The 21,728-nt window shown below is 38.0% G+C and overlaps 1 protein-coding gene across 3 annotated transcripts in view; it reads left to right on the forward strand.

The window, feature by feature from the left end:
* HMCN1 (hemicentin 1) overlaps positions 1-21,728 on the forward strand; it is a 546,207-nt gene that overhangs the window by 448,904 nt on the left and 75,575 nt on the right. For all 3 annotated transcript variants that reach the window (XM_005690978.3, XM_018060727.1, XM_018060728.1), the window contains 7 exons: positions 408-529; positions 730-894; positions 2,902-3,009; positions 3,448-3,585; positions 3,698-3,832; positions 15,202-15,471; positions 18,254-18,444. In XM_005690978.3, coding sequence (XP_005691035.2) covers positions 408-529; positions 730-894; positions 2,902-3,009; positions 3,448-3,585; positions 3,698-3,832; positions 15,202-15,471; positions 18,254-18,444 — 1,129 coding nt within the window. The remainder of the gene's footprint in view (positions 1-407; positions 530-729; positions 895-2,901; positions 3,010-3,447; positions 3,586-3,697; positions 3,833-15,201; positions 15,472-18,253; positions 18,445-21,728) is intronic.

Raw genomic sequence — 21,728 nt, forward strand, 5'->3', positions numbered from 1 at the left:
AAGCTGCAAAATTACTGTGAAATTTAGAGATCATCGATGTGAACCATCTGAGGTGGTACCAGGAATGTATTTGGTGGTCAGTAAAGAGCGGCTATCCTCAGTGTGCCCATTTCACTGTATTTCACCTAGGAGAGCATGGTTGGTCACGCTGTCAGCATTCAGAAACTGCAGGGTTCCCTCTTAAGGCAATCATTCTATACCACTGCTTCCTGAAAATGTTGAGGTTGAGGCCCTGTTAACCCACTGCCATATAAACTTAAAGTTTGATACATAAAATAATGCTCACTTTAACATTTGAAGAAAGAGTTCCATTTCCCTCAGCTCCCAACATGGTACCATGTTGAACCAACTAGAAACATTTATGAAAACTGATATATAGCACCTCATTGCTTTGAGATCTCTTCTAGGCTCCTTTCTTCAGGTTCGCTGGTAATTATTTCCCCTTCTGTGGATGACACTGCGACCTATGAGTGCACGGTGACCAGTGATGCTGGAGAGGACGAGAGAACTGTGGATCTCACTGTCCAAGGTAGAGCTGGCTTAGTATGTGGACTGAAAGTTATTATAATGACATCATTTCTTCTTTTCACCACTTCACCAAGGGGCTTCCCTTTCCACTTACCAGACATTCACTTTCAATGTAGAAAGAGAAGGATTTGTGAGTAGGCTTTGGAAATCTGTCAGGGTTGGAAACATGTAGTTTTCTTTCTTTTTGTTGTTGTTTTTCAGTTCCACCTTCCATTGCTGATGAGCCTACAGACTTCATAGTAACCAAACACACCCCCGCAGTGATCACCTGCACCGCTTCAGGAGTTCCATTTCCCTCAATCCACTGGATGAAGAATGGTATAAGACTGCTTCCCAGAGGAGAGGGCTATAGAATTCTGTCCTCAGGTAAGACCCAGCTCAGTGATGACACAGATATTGATTGGGTTAGTTACTAATGGATGGCCTTACTTGAACTTTTGTTGCACCAAAATAAAAGAAAAAAATATATTTGGGAAAAAATTCAGTTAGGGTTGAGAGGAGAATGAGGGAAAGGGATAGGAAAAAACCTGAAAACAAAATAATAAATAATAACTAAAACTGATTTGCATGTATTCAGCATGACCACTTAGATTTTATGTGCATATTTTCTAAACCTAAGGTTTGGAAAGGTTTCCCTGGTAGCTCAGTGATAAAGAATCCACCTGTTAATGCAGAAGCTACAGGAGTCACATGTTCAGTCCTTGGGTCAGGAAGATCCCCTGGAGGAGGAAATGGCAACCCACTCCAGTATTCTTGCCTGGGAAACCCCATGGACATAGGAGCCTAGCGGGCTGCAGTACATGTATGTGGTAGTCATGTCCAATTCTTTGCAGTCCATGGACTGCAGCCCACCAGGCTCCTCTGTCCATGGAATTCTTCAGGCAAGAATACTGGAGTGGGTTATTTCCTTCTCCAGGGGAATCTTCCCAACCCAGGGATCAAACTCAGGTCTCCTGCACTGCAGACAGACACTTTACTGTCTGAGCCACCTGAGAAGCTCAGTCCATAGGGTTGCAAAAGAATTGGACACAACTTTGCGACTAAACAACAACAAGGTTTAAAAATTTTACTGGTTGCCTTTGAGTGAACCATACTTCTTTGGCCAAATAGAATGTCCATTCATTTTATAATCATTTAGTACCTAAAATGGACTATGTACTCCACTAAATTTCTGAGGATCTAAAACTAAGACAGGGTTCTTGCTTTCAAGTTTTCTATAATTTAACAAGTACGATTGGGTGGTAAGTGTTATGATGTGGCTGTTTTTTGAGGGTGGTTGTAAACACCATTTATAAAATTTAAGCTCTGAAAATTTTCTGTATTAAAGAGAAAAAATTCACCTAAATGAAAGTACAGGTGATTCACATTCATGTTTCTGAAAATTCATCCTGCATTGAGGAGGATGATAAAAAGTAGCAACTAACATCCTGAACATCCTGGGGCTTTATGAGTGTGTGCATCTTATGCTAAGAGAATTCATTTCTTCAAAAGGAGGAAAATAATGAAAGATGAACTTGGCTTTCATAGCAAAGTATGTTGGCTATCTCAGAAATCTGCATAGATGGGTAGCAAGTAAAATCATAAAATATAAATTAACTATTCTTCACCACAAAGTATTGTGCTAAGAGAACAGTTTAGAACTTTCTCAGAAAGAAAGAGTTACCCTATGACCCAGCAACTCCACTCCTAGGTATCTACCCAGAGAAATAAAAACATATGTCCATGCAAAGATTTATATGCAAATATTCATGTAGCAATCTTCTGAATAGCCAAAAATTGGAAGCAGTGTAAATTTCCATTAACTGGTTAATGGATAAACAATGGGGCTCACTTTTACACAATGGAATTCTATTTAACAATAAAATGGAACAAAAATATTGACACATACTACAACAGATGCAACTCAAAAACTATGCTCACAGTAGAAATCAGACACAAAAGATGTCGGTATGATCCCATCTAGGTAAAATGCCCAGAAGAGATCAATATTTAGAGACAGAAAGTAAATTAGTGATCAGTGGGGTTGAGAGCGAGGCAGGACTATAAACGGGGGTAAGATTTCTTTTTGGTGTAATGAAAATGTTCTAAAATTAAACTGTGATAATTGCATGAGTCTGTAATATGCCAGGAGTTACTGAATTGTACATTTAAATGGCTGAATTTTATAGTCTGAAAATTCACCTAAATAAAGTTGTTAATGGTGTTTTTTTTTTTTATAAGTTCTGTGCTAGGTAGGCACAGGGAATACAAGTAGGACTACAAGCCAAGGACCCCCGTGCCAGGGGGACAGAAACACAAAAATCAGAGAGACATGGTTTATCAAACCAGAAAACGAGGGATGCCCTATGCATGAAATTCTTCTCTCCTTTTTAGGAGCAATTGAAATACTTGCCACTCAACTAAGCCATGCTGGAAGATATACTTGTGTTGCCAGGAATTCAGCTGGTTCTGCACATCGACACGTGAGCCTTCATGTCCAAGGTATGAAAGGGTACTTATTCATTAAAATCTTGTTGTTATCTCTTTAAGTCATGTTTTTTCTTCAAAGATGGTCCTGTCTAGGGTCATAAACCACAATAATATTTTGGGGCTATGAAAGCTGATAGATATTCTTCAGCAGACTAAAGAAAGCATACAGATGACAAACCACAATGAACAACCTCTAAATTATTTTCGTTGAATTTTTACGATCTGTTTCTGATTTTAGTCTTTTCTCTGGAGTTCTTCTAATGGAAACTGGCTATAGTAACAAGACTCAAAAAGCAACGTGATATGACTGATATGTACTTTTCCCTTGGGCAATGAAATCACTAATATTTTGGAAGTATGAATTCAGACAGGTTTAACCTCACAGCTACTGTAGATATTTATGCCACTAACTAGCATTCTTGCAATATTTCTGTTGATTGGTTCTTACAGAGGCTCCAGTCATTCAGCCTCAGCCAAGTGAGCTGGACGTCATTCTAAACAATCCCATTTTATTACCCTGTGAAGCAACAGGGACACCCAGTCCTTTCATCACTTGGCAAAAAGAAGGCATCAATGTCATCAGTTCAGGTACTCTTTCTCTCAAGACAATCGTGGCAACTCAGTTTTATAATTCAGAAGTCAGTATAATTTTTTTAACAAAAGAAAAAATTCTTCTCACCCTGTTCTAACTGTGATGTAGGTAGAAGCCATGCAGTTCTTCCCCATGGCGGCTTGCAGATTTCCAGAGCTGTCAGAGAGGATGCTGGTACTTATATGTGTGTGGCTCAGAATCCAGCTGGTACAGCCTTGGGCAAAATCAAGTTGAATGTCCAAAGTAAGTAAATATGCTTATAGCAGTGCCTATCAAAATTCATATTATGTCAAATAATGATGCTGCCATAGTCCTTCATATTCTTAGTGTACATTATTCTATTTGTTGTCTATTCTATTTCTATTCTGTTACTTTTTTGAAGAAAAAAATTTAGTGCTCGGGTGGTTTGGGGGCATTATTTGTATAAGAAAACCAAGACATCTCATATTTTAAATTTCTGTGAACCTCCATTTGGTACTTCTATTGTAGCACATATTTAAGGTGATTTTTAAAACCATTTTCTCCATAATGCTACTCTGTATACATTACAAAACACTGGATTGTAATATCCACTTAAAAATCATAATTGTTTTTAATTTTACAAAATGACATAAGTTCTGAAACCAAAAAGTAAGTCATATTGCAAGTAAACCAACTTGATGAGAAAAAATATATAAGAAGAGAGTGGGTTTTTTTTTATCATAGTTACCTTATATTTTCTTGATGTAATGTTCATATCTTGCATGCATTGCTTTTGTGGATAACAACCTGACCTAGAAATGGGTTCTGAACTACTCAGTTCACATTGGCTGGTTTGAATTTCCTTATAGTCTGTTTTTCCTAGGGTGACTGAATAACTGTAGTTAAGCTCACTTACTTATCTGCAGGTTATAAATCTGATTTCCTTGTATTTCTCAACAATTTTAATAAACATTTATTATGTTAAGTAGAAACACATTGAACATTCAGTTCAGTTCAGTTCAGTTCAGTCGCTCAGTCGTGTCCGACTCTTTGCAACCCCATGAATCGCAGCACACCAGGCCTTCCTGTCCATCACCAACTCCCGGAGTTCACTCAAACTCATGTCCATCGAGTCCGTGATGCCATCCAGCCATCTCATCCTCTGTCGTCCCCTTCTCCTCCTGCCCCCAATCCCTCCCAGCATCAGAGTCTCCCAATGAGTCAACTCTTCGCATGAGGTGGCCAAAGTACTGGAGTTTCAGCTTTAGCATCAGTCCTTCCAAGGAACACCCAGGCCTGATCTCCTTTAGAATGGTCTGGTTGGATCTCCTTGCAGTCCAAGGGACTCTCAAGAGAGTCTTCTCCAGCACCATATTGAACATTACAGATGTAATATTTTTATAGTATAAGGAAGGAAAAAACAAAACCAATCTTCTCTGGAGGCACCATTAGAGCTGAGATCTGAATGACGAGTGAGGATGAGCCATGTAAAGGTAGCAGAGTGCCCACAGAAGAGAAGGAAGTGTGTGTAATGGTCCCAAAGCAGGAAAGGGTAAGAAAAGAATCGTGGCAGATAAGGTGGGGCCAGTGCATGGAACACCTGAAAGACCAGAGGAGGGGAAAGATTTTCTTTTCTGTGTAATATTGAAGGCTTTCCATGATTTAACACAGACTTTTGTTTGGTTTTAAGAAGCTCTCTTTTGCTGGTATGTAGGTAATGATTTAGAGAAAGCTCAAGACTAGATCTGGAAGAACTAGTAAAGTGCTTAGGCCAGGCGTCCCCAACCAACAGGATCTAAGACCTGATGTTTGGAGGTGAAACTGATGTAATAATAATAGAAATATAGTGCACAATAAATGTAATGTATTGAATCATCCCAAAATCAGTCCCCCTCCTCAGTCCATGGAAAAATTGTCTTCCATGAAACTAGTTCCTGGTGCCAAAAATGTTGAGGACCACGGCTCTAGGCATCATGCGATATGGTCTGGCTGGGGGTGGCAGTATTTATGAGAGTCCCAGGGGTAAATGAAAAACAAAGTGGTGGATTCAAGAATTTTTTTTGAGATATAATAGCCAGGATTGCTGACTAATCAGATTGGGATGTTTCCTGGGCTTTGGGCTTGAGTGGAGATACTGCTATGGGGGGGTGGGGCGGAGTTCAAGGAGAAGAACTAGTTTTGGAGGAAGGAAAACATGATTTCTGATCATGTTCGGTTCAGTTCAGTTGCTCAGTCGTGTCTGACTCTGTGACCCCATGAATCGCAGCACGCCAGGCCTCCCTGTCCATCACCAACTCCCGGAGTTCACTCAAACTCACGTCCATTGAGTCGGTAATGCCATCCACCCATCTCATCCTCTGTCATCCCCTTCTCCTCCTGCCTCCAATCCCTCCCAGCATCAGTGTCTTTTCCAATGAGTCAACTCTTTGCATGAGGTGGCCAAAGCATTGGAGTTTCAGCTTCAGCATCAGTCCTTCCAATGAACACCCAGGGCTGATCTCCTTCAGAATGGACTGGTTGGATCTCCTTGCAGTCCAAGGGACTCTCAAGAGTCTTCTCCAACGCCACAGTTCAAAAGCATCAATTCTTTGGCGCTCAGCTTTCTTCACAGTCCAACTCTCACATCCATACATGACCACTGGAAAAACCATAGCTGTGACTAGATGGACCTTTGTGGGCTGATCATGTTAGATGTGGGAAACTGTTAGAAATCCTAGCAGAGGGGGCGGTCCTAAGATGGCGGAGGAATAGGACGGGAAGACCACTTTCTCCCTCACAAATTCCTCAAAAGAACATTTCAACGCTGAGCAAACTCCACAAAACAACTTCTGTAGGCTGGCAGAGGACATCAGGCAACCAGAAAAGCAGACCATTGTCTTCAAAAACAGTGAACCTCTCTGAGTGTCCCTCAATGTGGAGAAACTTTTCATCTTTAACCTAGATGTTTTATCATCGGTGCTGTATAGATGGAGAAGTCTAGAGGCTACTGTAAAAATAAAACTGAAAACCAGAAGCAGGAGGCTTAAGTCCAAAGCCTGAAAACATGAGAGAACTCCTGAATTCAGGGAACATTAAGCAATAGGAGCTCATCAAATGCCTCCATACCTACACTGAAACCAAGTTCCACCCAAGGACCAACAAGTTCCAGAACAAGACATACCACGCAAATTCTCCAGCAACACAGGAACACACCCCTGAGCTTCAATATACAGGCAGCTCAAAGTTACTGCAAAACCTTTGACGTCTCATAACCCATTACTGGTCACTCCACTGCACTCCAGAGAGAAGAAACCCAGCTCCACCCACCAGAACTCCAACACAAGCCTCCCTAACCAGGAAACCTAGACAAGCCACTGATACAACCCCACCCACAGTGAGGAAGCTCCATAATAAAGAGAACTCCACAAATTACCAGAATATAAAAAGGCCACCCCAAACGCAGCAATATAATCAAGATGAAGAGACAGAGGAATACTCAGCAGGTAAAGGAACAGGAGAGTTGCCCACCAAACCAAACAAAAGAGGAAGAGGTAGAGAATCTACCTGAGAAAGAATTCCGAATATTGATAGTGAAAATGATCCAAAATCTTGAAATCAAAATGGAATCACAGATAAATAGCCTAGAGACAAGGATTGAGAAGATGCAAGAAAGGTTTAACAAGGACCTAGAAGAAATAAAAAAGAGTCAGTATATAATGAATAATGCAATAAATGAGATCAGAAACACTCTGGAGGCAACAAATAGCAGAATAATGGAGGCAGAAGATAGGATTAGTGAAATAGAAGATAGAATGGTAGAAATAAATGAATCAGAGAGGAAAAAAGAAAAACGAATTAAAAGAAATGAGGACAATCTCAGAGACCTCCAGGATGATGTGAAACGCTCCAACATTCGAATTATAGGAGTCCCAGAAGAAGAAGACAAAAAGAAAGACCATGAGAAAATCCTTGAGGAGATAATAGTTGAAAACTTCCCTAAAATGGGGAAGGAAATAATCACCCAAGTCCAAGAAACACAGAGAGTTCCAAATAGGATAAGCCCAAGGTGAAACACCCCAAGACACATATTAATCAAATTAACAAAGATCAAACACAAAGAACAAATATTAAAAGCAGCAAGGGAAAAACAACAAATAACACACAAGGGGATTCCCATAAGGATAACAGCTGATCTTTCAATAGAAACTCTTCAGGCCAGGAGGGAATGGCAAGACATACTTAAAGTGATGAAAGAAAATAACCTACAGCCCAGATTACTGTACCCAGCAAGGATCTCATTCAAATACGAAGGAGAAATCAAAAGCTTTACAGACAAGCAAAAGCTGAGAGAATTCAGCACCACCAGACCAGCTCTCCAACAAATTCTAAAGGATATTCTCTAGACAGGAAACACAAAAGGGTGTATAAACCAGAACCCAAAATAATAAAGTAAATGGTAATGGGATCATACTTATCAATAATTACCTTAAACATAAATGGGTTGAACGCCCCAACCAAAAGACAAAGACTGGCTGAATGGATACAAAAACAAGACCCCTCTATATGCTGCTTACAAGAGACCCACCTCAAAACAAGGGACACATACAGACTGAAAGTGAAGGGCTGGAAAAAGATATACCATGCAAATAGAGACCAAAAGAAAGCAGGAGTGGCAATACTCACATCTGATAAAGTAGACTTTAAAACAAAGGCTGTGAAAAGAGACAAAGAAGGCCACTACATAATGATCAAAGGATCAATCCAAGAAGAAGATATAACAATTATAACTATATATGAACCCAATATAGGAGCACCGCAATATGTAAGACAAATGCTAACAAGTATGAAAGGGGAAATCAACAATAACACAATAATAGTGGGAGACTTTAATACCCCACTCACACCTATGGACAGATCAACTAAACAGAAAATCAACAAAGAAACGCAAACTTTAAATGATACATTAGACCAGTTAGACCTAATTGATATCTATAGGACATTTCACCCCAAAACAATGAATTTCACCTTTTTCTCAAGTGCTCATGGAACATTCTCCAGGATAGATCACATCCTGGGCCATAAATCTAAACTTGATAAATTCAAAAAACTCGAAATCATTCCAAGTATCTTTTCTGACCATAATGCATTAAGATTAGATCTCAATTACAGGAGAAAAACTATTAAAAATTCCAACATATGGAGGTTGAACAACACACTTCTGAATAACCAACAAATCACAGGAGAAATCAAAAAAGAAATCAAAATATGCATAGAAACTAATGAAAATGAAAACACAACAACCCAAAACCTGTGGGACACTATAAAAGCAGTGCTAAGAGGAAAGTTCATAGCAATACAGGCATACCTCAAGAAACAAGAAAAAAGTCAAATAAATAACCTAACTGTACACCTAAAGCAACTAGAAAAGGAAGAATTGGAGAACCCCAGAGTTAGTAGAAGGAAAGAAATCTTAAAAATTAGGGCAGAAATGAATGCAAAAGAAACAAAAGAGACCATAGCAAAAATCAACAAAGCCAAAAGCTGGTTCTTTGAAAGGATAAATAAAATTGACAAACCATTAGCCAGACTCATCAAGAAGCAAAGAGAGAAAAATCAAATCAATAAAATTAGAAATGAAAATGGAGAGATCACAACAGACAACACAGAAATACAAAGGGTCATAAGAGACTACTATCAGCAGTTATATGCCAATAAAATGGACAACGTGGAAGAAATGGACAAATTCTTAGAAAAGTACAATTTTCCAAAACTGAACCAGGAAGAAATAGAAAATCTTAACAGACCCATCACGAGCATGGAAATTGAAACGGTAATCAGAAATCTTCCAGCAAACAAAAGCCCAGGTCCAGACGGCTTCACAGCTGAATTCTACCAAAAATTTCGAGAAGAGCTAACACCTATCCTACTCAAACTCTTCCAGAAAATTGCAGAGGAAGGTAAACTTCCAAACTCATTCTATGAGGCCACCATCACCCTAATACCAAAACCTGACAAAGATACTACAAAAAAAGAAAACTACAGGCCAATATCACTGATGAACATAGGTGCAAAAATCCTCAACAAAATTCTAGCAATCAGAATCCAACAACACATTAAAAAGATCATACACCATGACCAAGTGGGCTTTATCCCAGGGATGCAAGGATTCTTCAATATCCATAAATCAATCAATGTAATTCACCACATTAACAAATTGAAAAATAAAAACCATATGATTATCTCAATAGATGCAGAGAAGGCCTTTGACAAAATTCAACGTCCATTTATGATAAAAACTCTCCAGAAAGCAGGAATAGAAGGAACATACCTCAACATAATAAAAGCTATATATGACAAACCCACAGCAAACATTATCCTCAATGGTGAAAAATTGAAAGCATTTCCCCTAAAGTCAGGAACAAGACAAGGGTGTCCACTTTCACCGCTACTATTCAACATAGTTCTGGAAGTTTTGGCCACAGCAATCAGAGCAGAAAAAGAAATAAAAGGAATCCAAATTGGAAAAGAAGAAGTAAAACTCTCACTGTTTGCAGATGACATGATCCTCTACATGGAAAACCCTAAAGACTCCACCAGAAAATTACTAGAGCTAATCAATGAATATAGTAAAGTTGCAGGATATAAAATCAACACACAGAAGTCCCTTGCATTCCTATACACTAATAGTGAGAAAGTAGAAAAAGAAATTAAGGAAACAATTCCATTCACCATTGCAATGAAAAGAATAAAATACTTAGGAATATATCTACCTAAAGAAACTAAAGACCTATATATAGAAAACTATAAAACACTGATGAAAGAAATCAAAGAGGACACTAATAGATGGAGAAATATACCATGTTCATGGATCGGAACAATCAATATAGTGAAAATGAGTATACTACCCAAAGCAATTTACAAATTCATTGCAATCCCTATCAAGCTACCAGCCATATTTTTCACAGAACTAGAACAAATAATTTCAAGATTTGTATGGAAATACAAAAAACCTTGAATAGCCAAAGCAATCTTGAGAAAGAAGAATGGAACTGGAGGAATCAACTTGCCTGACTTCAGGCTCTACTACAAAGCCACAGTCATCAAGACAGTATGGTACTGGCACAAAGACAGACATATAGATCAATGGAACAAAATAGAAAGCCCAGAGATAAATCCACACACATATGGACCCCTTATCTTTGACAAAGGAGGCAAGAATATACAATGGAGTAAAGACAATCTCTTTAACAAGTGGTGCTGGGAAAACTGGTCAACCGCTTGTAAAAGAATGAAACTAGATCACTTTCTAACACCGCACACAAAAATAAACTCAAAATGGATTAGAGATCTAAATGTAAGACCAGAAACTATAAAACTCCTAGAGGAGAATATAGGCAAAACACTCTCCAACATAAATCACAGCAGGATCCTCTATGATCCACCTCCCAGAATACTGGAAATAAAAGCAAAAATAAACAAATGGGATCTAATTAAAATTAAAAGCTTCTGCACAACAAAGGAAAATATAAGCAAGGTGAAAAGACAGCCTTCTGAATGGGAGAAAATAATAGCAAATGAAGCAACTGACAAACAACTAATCTCAAAAATATACAAGCAACTTATGCAGCTCAATTCCAGAAAAATAAACGACCCAATCAAAAAATGGGCCAAAGAACTAAATAGACATTTCTCCAAAGAAGACATACGGATGGCTAACAAACACATGAAAAGATGCTCAACATCACTCATTATTAGAGAAATGCAAATCAAAACCACAATGAGGTACCACTTCACACCAGTCAGAATATCTGCGATCCAAAAGTCTGCAAGCAATAAATGCTGGAGAGGGTGTGGAGAAAAGGGAACCCTCCTACACTGTTGGTGGGAATGCAAACTAGTACAGCCACTTTGGAGAACAGTATGGAGATTCCTTAAAAAATTGCAAATAGAACTACCTTATGACCCAGCAATCCCACTGCTGGGCATACACACCAAGGAAACCAGAATTGAAAGAGACACATGTACCCCAATGTTCATCGCAGCACTGTTTATAATAGCCAGGACATGGAAACAACCTAGATGTCCATCAGCAGATGAATGGATAAGAAAGCTGTGGTACATATACACAATGGAGTATTACTCAGCCGTTAAAAAGAATACATTTGAATCAGCTCTGATGAGATGGATGAAACTGGAGCTGATTATACAGAGTGAAGTAAGCCAGATAGAAAAACACCAATACAGTATACTAACACATATATATGGAATTTAAAAAGATGGCAATGATGATCCTGTATGCAAGATGGCAAAAAAGACACAGATGTGTATAACGGACTTTTGGACTCAGAGGGAGAGGGAGAGGGTGGGATGATTTGGGAGAATGGCATTGTAACATGTATACTATCATGTAAGAATCGAATTGCCAGTCTATGTCCAATGCAGGATACAGCATGCTTGGGGCTGGTGCACGGTGATGACCCAGAGAGATGTTATGGGGAGGGAGGTGGGAGGGGGGTTCATGTTTGAGAACGCATGTACACCCGTGGTGGATTTATGTCAATGTATGGCAAAACCAATAGAGTATTGTAAAGTAAAATAAAGTAAAAATAAAAATTAAAAAGAAAAAAAGAAATCCTAGCAGAGATGTCAAAAAGCATTGATTATTTATGAATTCAGGATTCAAAGGAGAAGTACAGCCTAAGATACAAATTTGGAAGTAATTCGGGTTTTTCATTCCACAAGACTGGATGAGTATTTGAATAGAAAAGAGCCCAAGACTCTGCATCATTAAGAGGTCTGACACTGCTAAAAAGAATAACAAAGGAGAGGGAAAAGATGACAGAGGAAAACTAGATGAAGTCAAGGAGAGGACAGTGTTTCAAGAAGGAATAGACAGATTTTTTGTTTTTAACTCAAGGGAGAGTCAATTAAGATGATGACCAAGAAATAGTCATTGGTTTTGGCAACATTGTTGTTCAGTTGCTCAGCTGTGTCCAACTCTTTGTGACCCAATGGACTGCAGCATGCTAGGGTCTCTTGTTATTCACAATCTCCCAGAGTTTGTTCAAACTCATGTCCTTTGAGTTGGTGATGCTATTCAACCATCTCATCCTCTGCCGTCCCCTTCTCCTCCTGCCTTCAATCTTTCCCAGCATTAGGGTCTTTTCCAGTGAGTCACCTCTTTCCATCAGGTGGCCAAAGTGTTGGAGCTTCAGCCTCAGTCCTTCCAGTGAATATTCAGGGTTGATTTTCTTTAGGATTGACTGATTGGATCTCCTTGCTATCCAAGGGACTCTCAAGAGTCTTCTCCAACACCACAGTTCAAAAGCATCAATTCTTTGGTGCTCAGCCTTCTTATGGTCCAACTCTCATATCCATACATGACTACTGGAAAAACCATAGCTTTGACTAGATAGGCCTTTGTAGGCAGGGCCTTTGTAGGCAAAGTAATGTCTCTGCTTTTAAAGATGCTATCTAGGTTTGTCATAGCTTTTCTTTCAAGGAGCAAGCATCTCTTAATTTCATGGCTACAGTCACCATCTGCAGTGATTTTGGAGCCCAAGAAAATAGTTTGTCACTGTTTTCGCTGTTTCCCCACCTATTTGCTATGAAGTGATGGGACCAGATGCCATGATCTTTGTTTTTTAAATGTTGAGTTTTAAGCCAGCTTTTTCACTCTTTTCTTTCACCTTCTTCAAGAGGTTCTTTAATTCCTCTTCAGTGTCATCTGCATATTTGAGGTTATTGATATTTCCCCCCATAATCTTGATTCCAGCTTGTGCTTCATCCACTGGGATCATATAAAAGAATTAGGATTTTTTCTTTCACTAATTGATTAAAATTACAGGAGCAATTATGGGACAAAGAAACACATTAAAACAACTAATAGGATTTCAGTATTCCAAAAGCAATCAGAGATAATTGTGTATGCTAGAGGCATGAAAACTCTGAATAGACTCTCTCTTTTCAGATACAGCATGTAGGGACTTCCCTGGTGGTCCAGTGGTTAAGATTCCATGCCTACAATGCAGGAGGCATGGGTTTGATCCCTGATTGGGGAACTAAGATCCCATATGCCATGCAATGGGAACAACAACAACAAAAAGTCTCTAACAGATAACAGTATACAATAGCAAGCAGAAAATCAACCAGATAACTTTGGTTGATATACATAATTTTAAGTTATTCATATTTTTCACAACTTGTTGATTTACTCACTACCATTATGTGTGTGTGTGTGCATGGGTGTGCATACGCACTCAGTCATGTCTGACTCTGCAACCCCACGAACTGTAGCCCACCAGGCTCCTCTGTCCATGAAATTTTCTAGGCAAGAAAACTGGAGTGGTTGCCATTTTCTCCTCCAGGGGATCTTCCCAACCCAGGGATCAAACTCACATCTCTTTTGTCTTCTGCATTGCAGGCAGATTCTTTACCATGGAGCCATTGGGAAGCCCACTCATTACTGTTAGTGTACCCTAAAATTTGGTCTCCCTTGGTTGGCCATTTCTGCCCAGCCTCCTCTAGAGACACAGCAGATATTTCCCGGTCTCTGGGACTTGCTATCCACAGGGCATAACTTGGATCGGTAGAGTTCTCAGAGGCCCCTTGTTTCTTATAGCATGTGGTAACAATATTTTGAATGGGTGGTAGACATTTCAAACAAAAAGTACAGTAAATTTACCATCATTTTTTCTGCACCTTGTCAGTGTCTCTGGACTTGGATTGACTGACATTACGAGGGGGTATCATCTTTACCTTCCTTTCTCCTGTGCTTGTGGTTGGTTGGTCCTCACTTGTGTTTGATTGTTCTCTCATAATTATGTGATGTGTCTTTAAAGCTAAGTAAAATAGCCTGAGTGGTAATCACTATTGTAAACACCAGGAAGAGAAACTGCTATCATAAGCCTGTCCACTCTTTTCTGAAAAAGTAGGAAGAGTTCCGTCTGTACAAAGTCAATCCTTAACCAATATGATTCAAACCATGCAGGTCCGCTTATTCAGTAGTAAATACTACATTACTGCATGAGCCAAAGTTGGTTAAATCTGAAGACATAAAACCACAGATGCAGAGGGGTTAAGGATACTGAAGGCCAATTATCAGTTAAATTTGGATTTTCTGTAGTGCAGAGAGTCATCATCCCTACTCCCTGTGCTGTTCAAAGATTAATTGTAATTCTTTTCAATATCCTACTTCTTTATTCATTAAAATAATACATTGTTAAATATGGTCCCAGCATATGAGATTATAAGCACAGCAGGAAAAGCATGGATAAAGGGGTCTGAGCAGGTGAATAATTTCCAGACCTGGAAGAGATCTACTTTTAAAGTTCAAGGAGCTGATGAATGAATCACATAATACATGTGTGTTAAAGAAAATACCTCTATCAACAGTTGGTTTTCTGGACATGCAGTCCCTCATGAGTACATGTTTAAATCTCAAGATTGATTGTCCTTTATATTTGTTAACTATGTAGAGAATGATTTTCTGCAGTGGATTCAATGAATCTTCTTTTCCAGCAAAAACAAACTGTAACCACCCTTTGATGATATGGTAAAATCAGGGCTTTGTTTCATAACCACGTGACTTCATTTTGCTAGAATAAGACCACATTGCATAAAGAGTACATTCACGCTTTTAAGATGATGATTAAACTTTGTAACTTTTTTAGTTCCTCCAGTCATTAGCCCTCATCCTAAGGAATACATCACTGTTTTGGATAAGCCCATCATGCTACCCTGTGAGGCAGATGGCCTCCCACCACCTGACATCATGTGGCATAAAGATGGGCATGTAATTATGGAGTCAGTCCGCCAGCGCATCCTCAGCTCCGGTGCTCTGCAGATAGCATTTGCTCAGCCTGGTGATGCTGGCCAGTACACGTGCATGGCAGCTAACATGGCAGGATCAAGCAGCACGAGCACCAAGCTCACCGTGCATGGTAGGTTGTTTAGCATAAGTTATTTCAGTTCACTACTTTACCACGGCAGAGAGAAGAGACCACCAGGGGAAAATATGATGGAAATAAAAACAATGAAAAACAGCAAACCAGAGCGGAGTGTGGTGTGTGCCTGTGGTGTGTAGGTACGCGTCCTTCAGATATGTTTTTGGTCGGCTCTGTTTATTTGTGCACACACCTTGTGAGAGTGATTTTATTCATAAAGCCAGGATAATTAATCTGTTGCCAGCACCCTCATATGGTGACTACTGGGATCTATAAGTTGACTTGTGAGGAGTTCATTTGTTTTGTTGCTCTTCTACTTTACTTTTCGAATCGCAAGTCCTCTTGGCCCAAAACTAACCTACCTTATAACTGTAATGTGAACCTAGTGAGCATTGGAGATCTATTTGATTCATTATTTTAAAGTAGCAAAACATTTACAGGTATATTTTTGTAATAGAAAAAAAAATACCTGTTTTTCCTTTGTATTCAGACAACTAATTAAATATCTAAAAATCAGCATTGAAATATTTTAATTAATATATATTTGAAGACTAAAGATAGAATAACTGTTAATATCAGTGGTAAGAAACAATAAATAAAACTGTTTTCAACTACTATTTTCAGAAGTATCTCTCATTTTAATAACGAGTTTCTGTTTTTTCTTTTTTAAAAAATTTGTGAAAGTGGTTTTTTTGTCTTTCAGGTGTATTTGAATTTTCTAAAATTTTATTCTTGCTTTCAGCTAATATAATTGAACTAATTAATACACATTAGTCTTTTGGTTTCAAATAAATAATATTACTTTTTTCACATGTTTATAGAAAATTTATCAAAAGTAAGTGTATACTAAACAACAAAGAGGGACTTCCCAGGTAGCTAAGTGGTAAAGAGTCTGCCTGCAATTCAGAGCCACAGGAGACACGGGTTCAATCCCTGGGTCAGGAAGATCCCCTGGAGGAGGAAATGGCAACCCACTCCAGTGTTCTTGCCTGGAAAATTCCATAGACAAAGGAGCCTGGAGCCAAAGAGTCAGATACAACTGAGTGTGCGTGCACGCAAACAACAAATAAATCATTAATAATAACTTAAAAGTATAGGCCACAATTCCCACCCATAATGCAATAAAGCTTGAAATGTGTAATGAATTTTTAATGCCAAAACCCCAACCCCAAGCAAATTAAAAATTATCATTCTGATTAGCAAGTAGGTCAAAGAATATGATTTTATTTTCAAATTTAGAAAATCATAAAAATAAGGACACCACATCAAAATGTATTGTATGTACCCAAAACTAAAATCAAGTATAGTGGTCACAGCCTTAAAATTTTCATTTTAACAAAGAATAAGTAAATGCACTAGTGTTGCAACTTTAGCAAAGTTGAAATACCAACTCCAGGGAAACCAGGATAAAGGAGATAATGAAAATATAAATTAATGAAAATGAACTAGATATTTATGATATGCCATTCAACAAAATAGGTTTTAGGCTTTTTAATGTTATCTATCATTTATGTATGTGTGTGCACATATGTGCATGTTAAAGTGGCTTTAGTCGTGTCCGACTCTGTGCAACCCCATGGACTGCAGCCTGCCAGGCTCCTCTGTTTATGGGATTCTCCAGGAAGAATACTGGAGTGGGTTGCCATGCCCTCCTCCAGGGGATCTTCCCAACCCAGGGATTGAACCCAGGACTCCTGCATTGCAGGTGGATTCTTTACCATCTGAGCCACCAGGGAAGCCCAAAAATTCTGAAGTGGGTAGCCTATCCCTTCTCTAGGGGAGCTTCCTGACCCAGAAATTGAACCAGGGTCTCTTACATTGCAGGCAGATTCTTACCAGCTGAGCTACCAGGGAAGCCTATTTATGCATATAATTATTCATATGTTTGCATATCCATATAATCTTTTTTTTTTTTTTTTGCTGAAACCTATTGTGTTCTATAACTTTAAAAAATTTGTGGAAAAGTTGATCTATTTCTCACTGATGTATTTGAATAATTCTGAAATTTACTGTTTGGGGAAGAGAGTATATTTTTCCTTTTTTAGTCAAGAATTCTTAACATATTTAAACTTTTCTGTTAGAAGTAAGTATCTTAGTACTGGATCCTCTAAGGTATTTCTTTGTACCCTGAAATATTCAGTTGATCTTTCCATGTTGCCTAAATTCCATTTCAAAAAATTTGAAGCATAAGCAGTATTTGCATGGAATTATGAAATCACTGTAAAACATTTCCTCTGTGATAGTATAAAAACTAAATTAAATGTTTTCACCAGTTTTACTTACATTTGTTGTAACATGTGAAGTACTGCAATAAATTTTTTTTCTTTAGCTTTAATATGAGGTATTTTATAGTGTTTTAAACTAGTGAGTTTTATTAGTTTGTCCTCACAGTATCTCTGTGATACAAATCCAGCAGTTATACAACTGTAGAAGTGGTTTTGGCTTTAGTTGCTCTTGTTTGTTTTATTTCACTGCAATAAGCAAAAGGAACTCAAGGGAAAGTCAGTAAGTCAAATAAAATTTAAATATTTCTCACCAGTTCAATGTTGTTTTTTCCAAGGCTCATTGTAAGTACATCTAACATGTACAAATGCCTTAGAATTCTTGCTAGTGTCAAAAATATTGATTGCTTTCAGAGTAACAAACAAATGACTTGATATATTTTGTTAGTATTTCTACCAAGTTACTCTCAAGAGAATCTATTGTGTGTTCATTTTCAGTGTGAATAATGATTGAACTCAACATCCTGAATGACTTTCTTTTTAAAAACTCTTTATAGTACCACCTAGAATCCAAAGTACAGAAGTACATTACACGGTCAATGAGAATTCACGAGCCGTTCTTCCATGTGTGGCTGATGGAATCCCCACACCAGCAATTAACTGGAAAAAAGACAATGTTCTTTTGGCTAACTTGTTAGGAAAATATACTGTCGAACCCTATGGAGAGCTTATCCTGGAAAATGTTGTGGTAAGTTTAAGAAATATGAAGAGATACACTGAGACAGATCATTAATTCACCATTTTAGTGATTTAGCTTGAAAATGTATTTTTTGTTTTGTTTGTTTCTGTCTGTGCCACACAGCTTGCAGGATCTTAGTTCCCTAATCAGGGGTCAAACTGTTCCTCAGCAGTGAAAGAGCCAAGTCCTAACCACTGAAGCACCAGGGAATAATGAAAGAAAAGTACCCTTATAAATGCAGGTCAAAAAATTAATTTTATATATATTTCATTTTATGTCCCCAAGGATAGTATTTAGCACATCATGGGAACTTATAAATGACTTTTTTCTAAACTTATTTTTGTGAAAATCTTTATCAGGAAAATTCTAAGCCTCTATTATATTCCATGCTTGTAACAATGCATGAGACATTGTTTGAAGAGTAGAGGTGTAAGAATGTGTGATGTATTATTAAGCAAATACAAAAAGCAGGCTTTTTTTGTCTTTTCAGGTTTTTAAATAACTTTCAGTCTTAGGGATCTGTGCAAGCTGGGAATTTTGAATATTCTTAGGTGGTATTTGTCCAGTCTGCAGAATAGTAGCCATGGGAAGCATCTGTTTTTCAACATTAGCCATTTTGAAGAAGAATCTATATCTATGCATACCACATGACTTTTAAAAAATTATCATATGGTTTCAGTGTATCAACACTTGGTACCAACTATTAAACATGATCAAAATGTGAATCACTTTCAAAGCTTTTGTGCCTGTCTTTGGACTTCCCTGGTGGCACAAACAGTAAAGAATCTGCTTGCAATGCAGGAGACCCAGGTTCTATCCCTGGGTCAGGAAGATGCCATGGAGAAGGGAATGGCTGCCCACTCCAGTATTCTTGCCTGGAGAATTCCTCGGACAGAGAAGCCTGGTGGGCTACTGTCCATGGGACCGCAAAGAGTCAGACATGACTGAGTGACTAATACTTTCATTATTCCTTTTCATTACCCTTCGAAGTACCTAAATTTCATTATAAAATCTTCATAGAATTAAATTCAAACAGATTAAATTGATAAAATTGGTCACATTCACTTCATAGTATAATTTCCGCTGTTAGGTAGACTCCTTGATTACCAGATAAATAGCCTTAGGGATAGGCTAACTTGATCTTAGGTACAAGCAGAAATTGTATTTATTCAAATCTAGGTTTCTATCAATTGTAAAATGCACCTTTATTTTATGTACCACTAAGAAAGAAAGGAAAAAAAAAATCCAGTCAAGTAAACTAGAGAAGACCATCAATTTTTAAGTTGTATGAGTCGGACACGACTGAACGACTGAACTGAACTGAACTGAACTGATCCCAATTTCAGACCTATGAAAAGTTAAAAATGTGAACTTAAAAGTGATAAAATAATGTTAAATGTGTTTGTATAAACTGGTATACAGTCTCTGGTAGGGACTACTGTCAGATTCAAGAATGTTGAATTTGACCTCTCAATCACTCTTACAGACCTGAAGGAATTAAATGAGAAAAGTTTAAACTTTTAGTGGGACAACTGAGATAAATTTTTTATAATAGCAACAATAAGGTACCTTATAAATAACAGATGAAAGACACAAATGATAAGTCTATCTGTGAATAATATGTATAGTCTGGGTTTTCCAAAGCTTCACTTCCATAAAATCTTTGATTTTTAAACATAAGATATTAAGATCTGGGAATTTAAGAGCAGCTAAGTGGTGTCAGGGTGAGGAGACCTTTACATGGAATATGATTTATTTCTGTTTGCCCTTAAAAATCATTATGAAACCCTAGCAGTGTTAGATTGTATCTATAGTAAGTGATTATATTTTTATGCTGCATTGCCAATCAATTACTCGATGCTTCAGTGCAAAGAAAATGTATTCTTAAACTTCCTTTTAAAAAATAAGGAAAAGTCTGTGCTGTGGACCTTAATACAGTCAGAAGCATTCAGTCATTAATTTAAAAAATATTTATTGAGTATTGAGTACCTTCTCTATGATCAGCACAGATTTAGACACTGGGAATAAATACATTGAACAAAGCAATGAAAGATCCTTGCCTTCATGGAGTTTATTCCTAAAGGAGTGAGAGAGTCAATAACAAAAATAAACGATGCATACATTTCAAAAGGATAATAATAAAATAGTAAAAAATAAAAATAAAAATAAAGAATATACAATTCAAAAGAAAACTGGTATGAAAAATAAAACAAGAACAAGTAAAAGGTATCAGAATTTGGAAGAGTACAAGTTATATTTTTAAATAGCATGGTCAGAATAAATGTCCTCTGGGAAGCAAATACTTTGAGCAAAATTTGAAGGAAGTGAATTAGCTAAGCAGATATCTGGGAGAGGAGCATCCCAGTTTTCTCTGCCTGGGAGAGAGGCAGAAAACTGGGATCCCCTACCCCAGATTTGGGGGGTAAAGAAATGAAGGTAGGTGCAAAGAATTAAAAAAAAAAATGTAGGAACATGCCTGATGTGTTTGAGAAACAGGAGACCAGTGAAAAAAAGAAGGAAGAGAGAGAAGTCGTCAGAGAAAAGTGAAGACCAGATACATGTAATACCTCATTGCTGTTCAGTTGCTCAGTTGTGTCTGACTCTTTGCAATCCCATGTAACAATTTGCATTTTACTCTGAGTAAAATCAGAATCCATTATAGGTTTTGAGCAGGGGAGCAATGTTGTCTGCCTTATGTTTTTGCCATATTGCATTGACTATTGTGATGAGAATATATGGTAGGGAGGCAAGGAAAGAAGCCGAAAGACCAGTTGGGAAGATGGTCTGGAGGCAGATGAGAGATTATAGGACTCAAAGCAGAACATTAGCTGAGAAGGGGTGAGTGAGAAGTGGTTGGATTTTGTGTATACTTTGTGTATACTTTGAAGCTAGGATTTCCTAGCTAGACTGAAAATAGTGTGAAAAAGAATAAACAAACACTCCAGTGTCTGAGGGCAAAGTCACGAACAGCTGGAAGAACAAAATAGCCATCAACTGAGATGGAGTGAAGGCTGCAGATAGACCGGAAAGGCGAAGAGGGGAGTTTGGTTTTGGACCTGTGCTTGAGATGTCTTCTAGGCAACCGAGCAGAGTGTTGGAATAAGTTCAGTACAATTGGAGTTTGGAAGAAACATCTGGGCTGGACGTACTGGTACTCGTCTCAGCATGTAGATGGTTTTTAAAGCCATTAAAACTGAGTTGAGTGTGGACAGAAAAAAAGAGGAACAGAGACTGAGCCCTCTTATACACCTACGTTGGCAAATTAATGTGGAGGGGAAGCCAGCAAAAGGAGA

This window comes from Capra hircus, chromosome 16 (genome assembly GCF_001704415.2).
Source record: "Capra hircus breed San Clemente chromosome 16, ASM170441v1, whole genome shotgun sequence".
Classification (NCBI taxonomy): Eukaryota; Metazoa; Chordata; class Mammalia; order Artiodactyla; family Bovidae; genus Capra; species Capra hircus.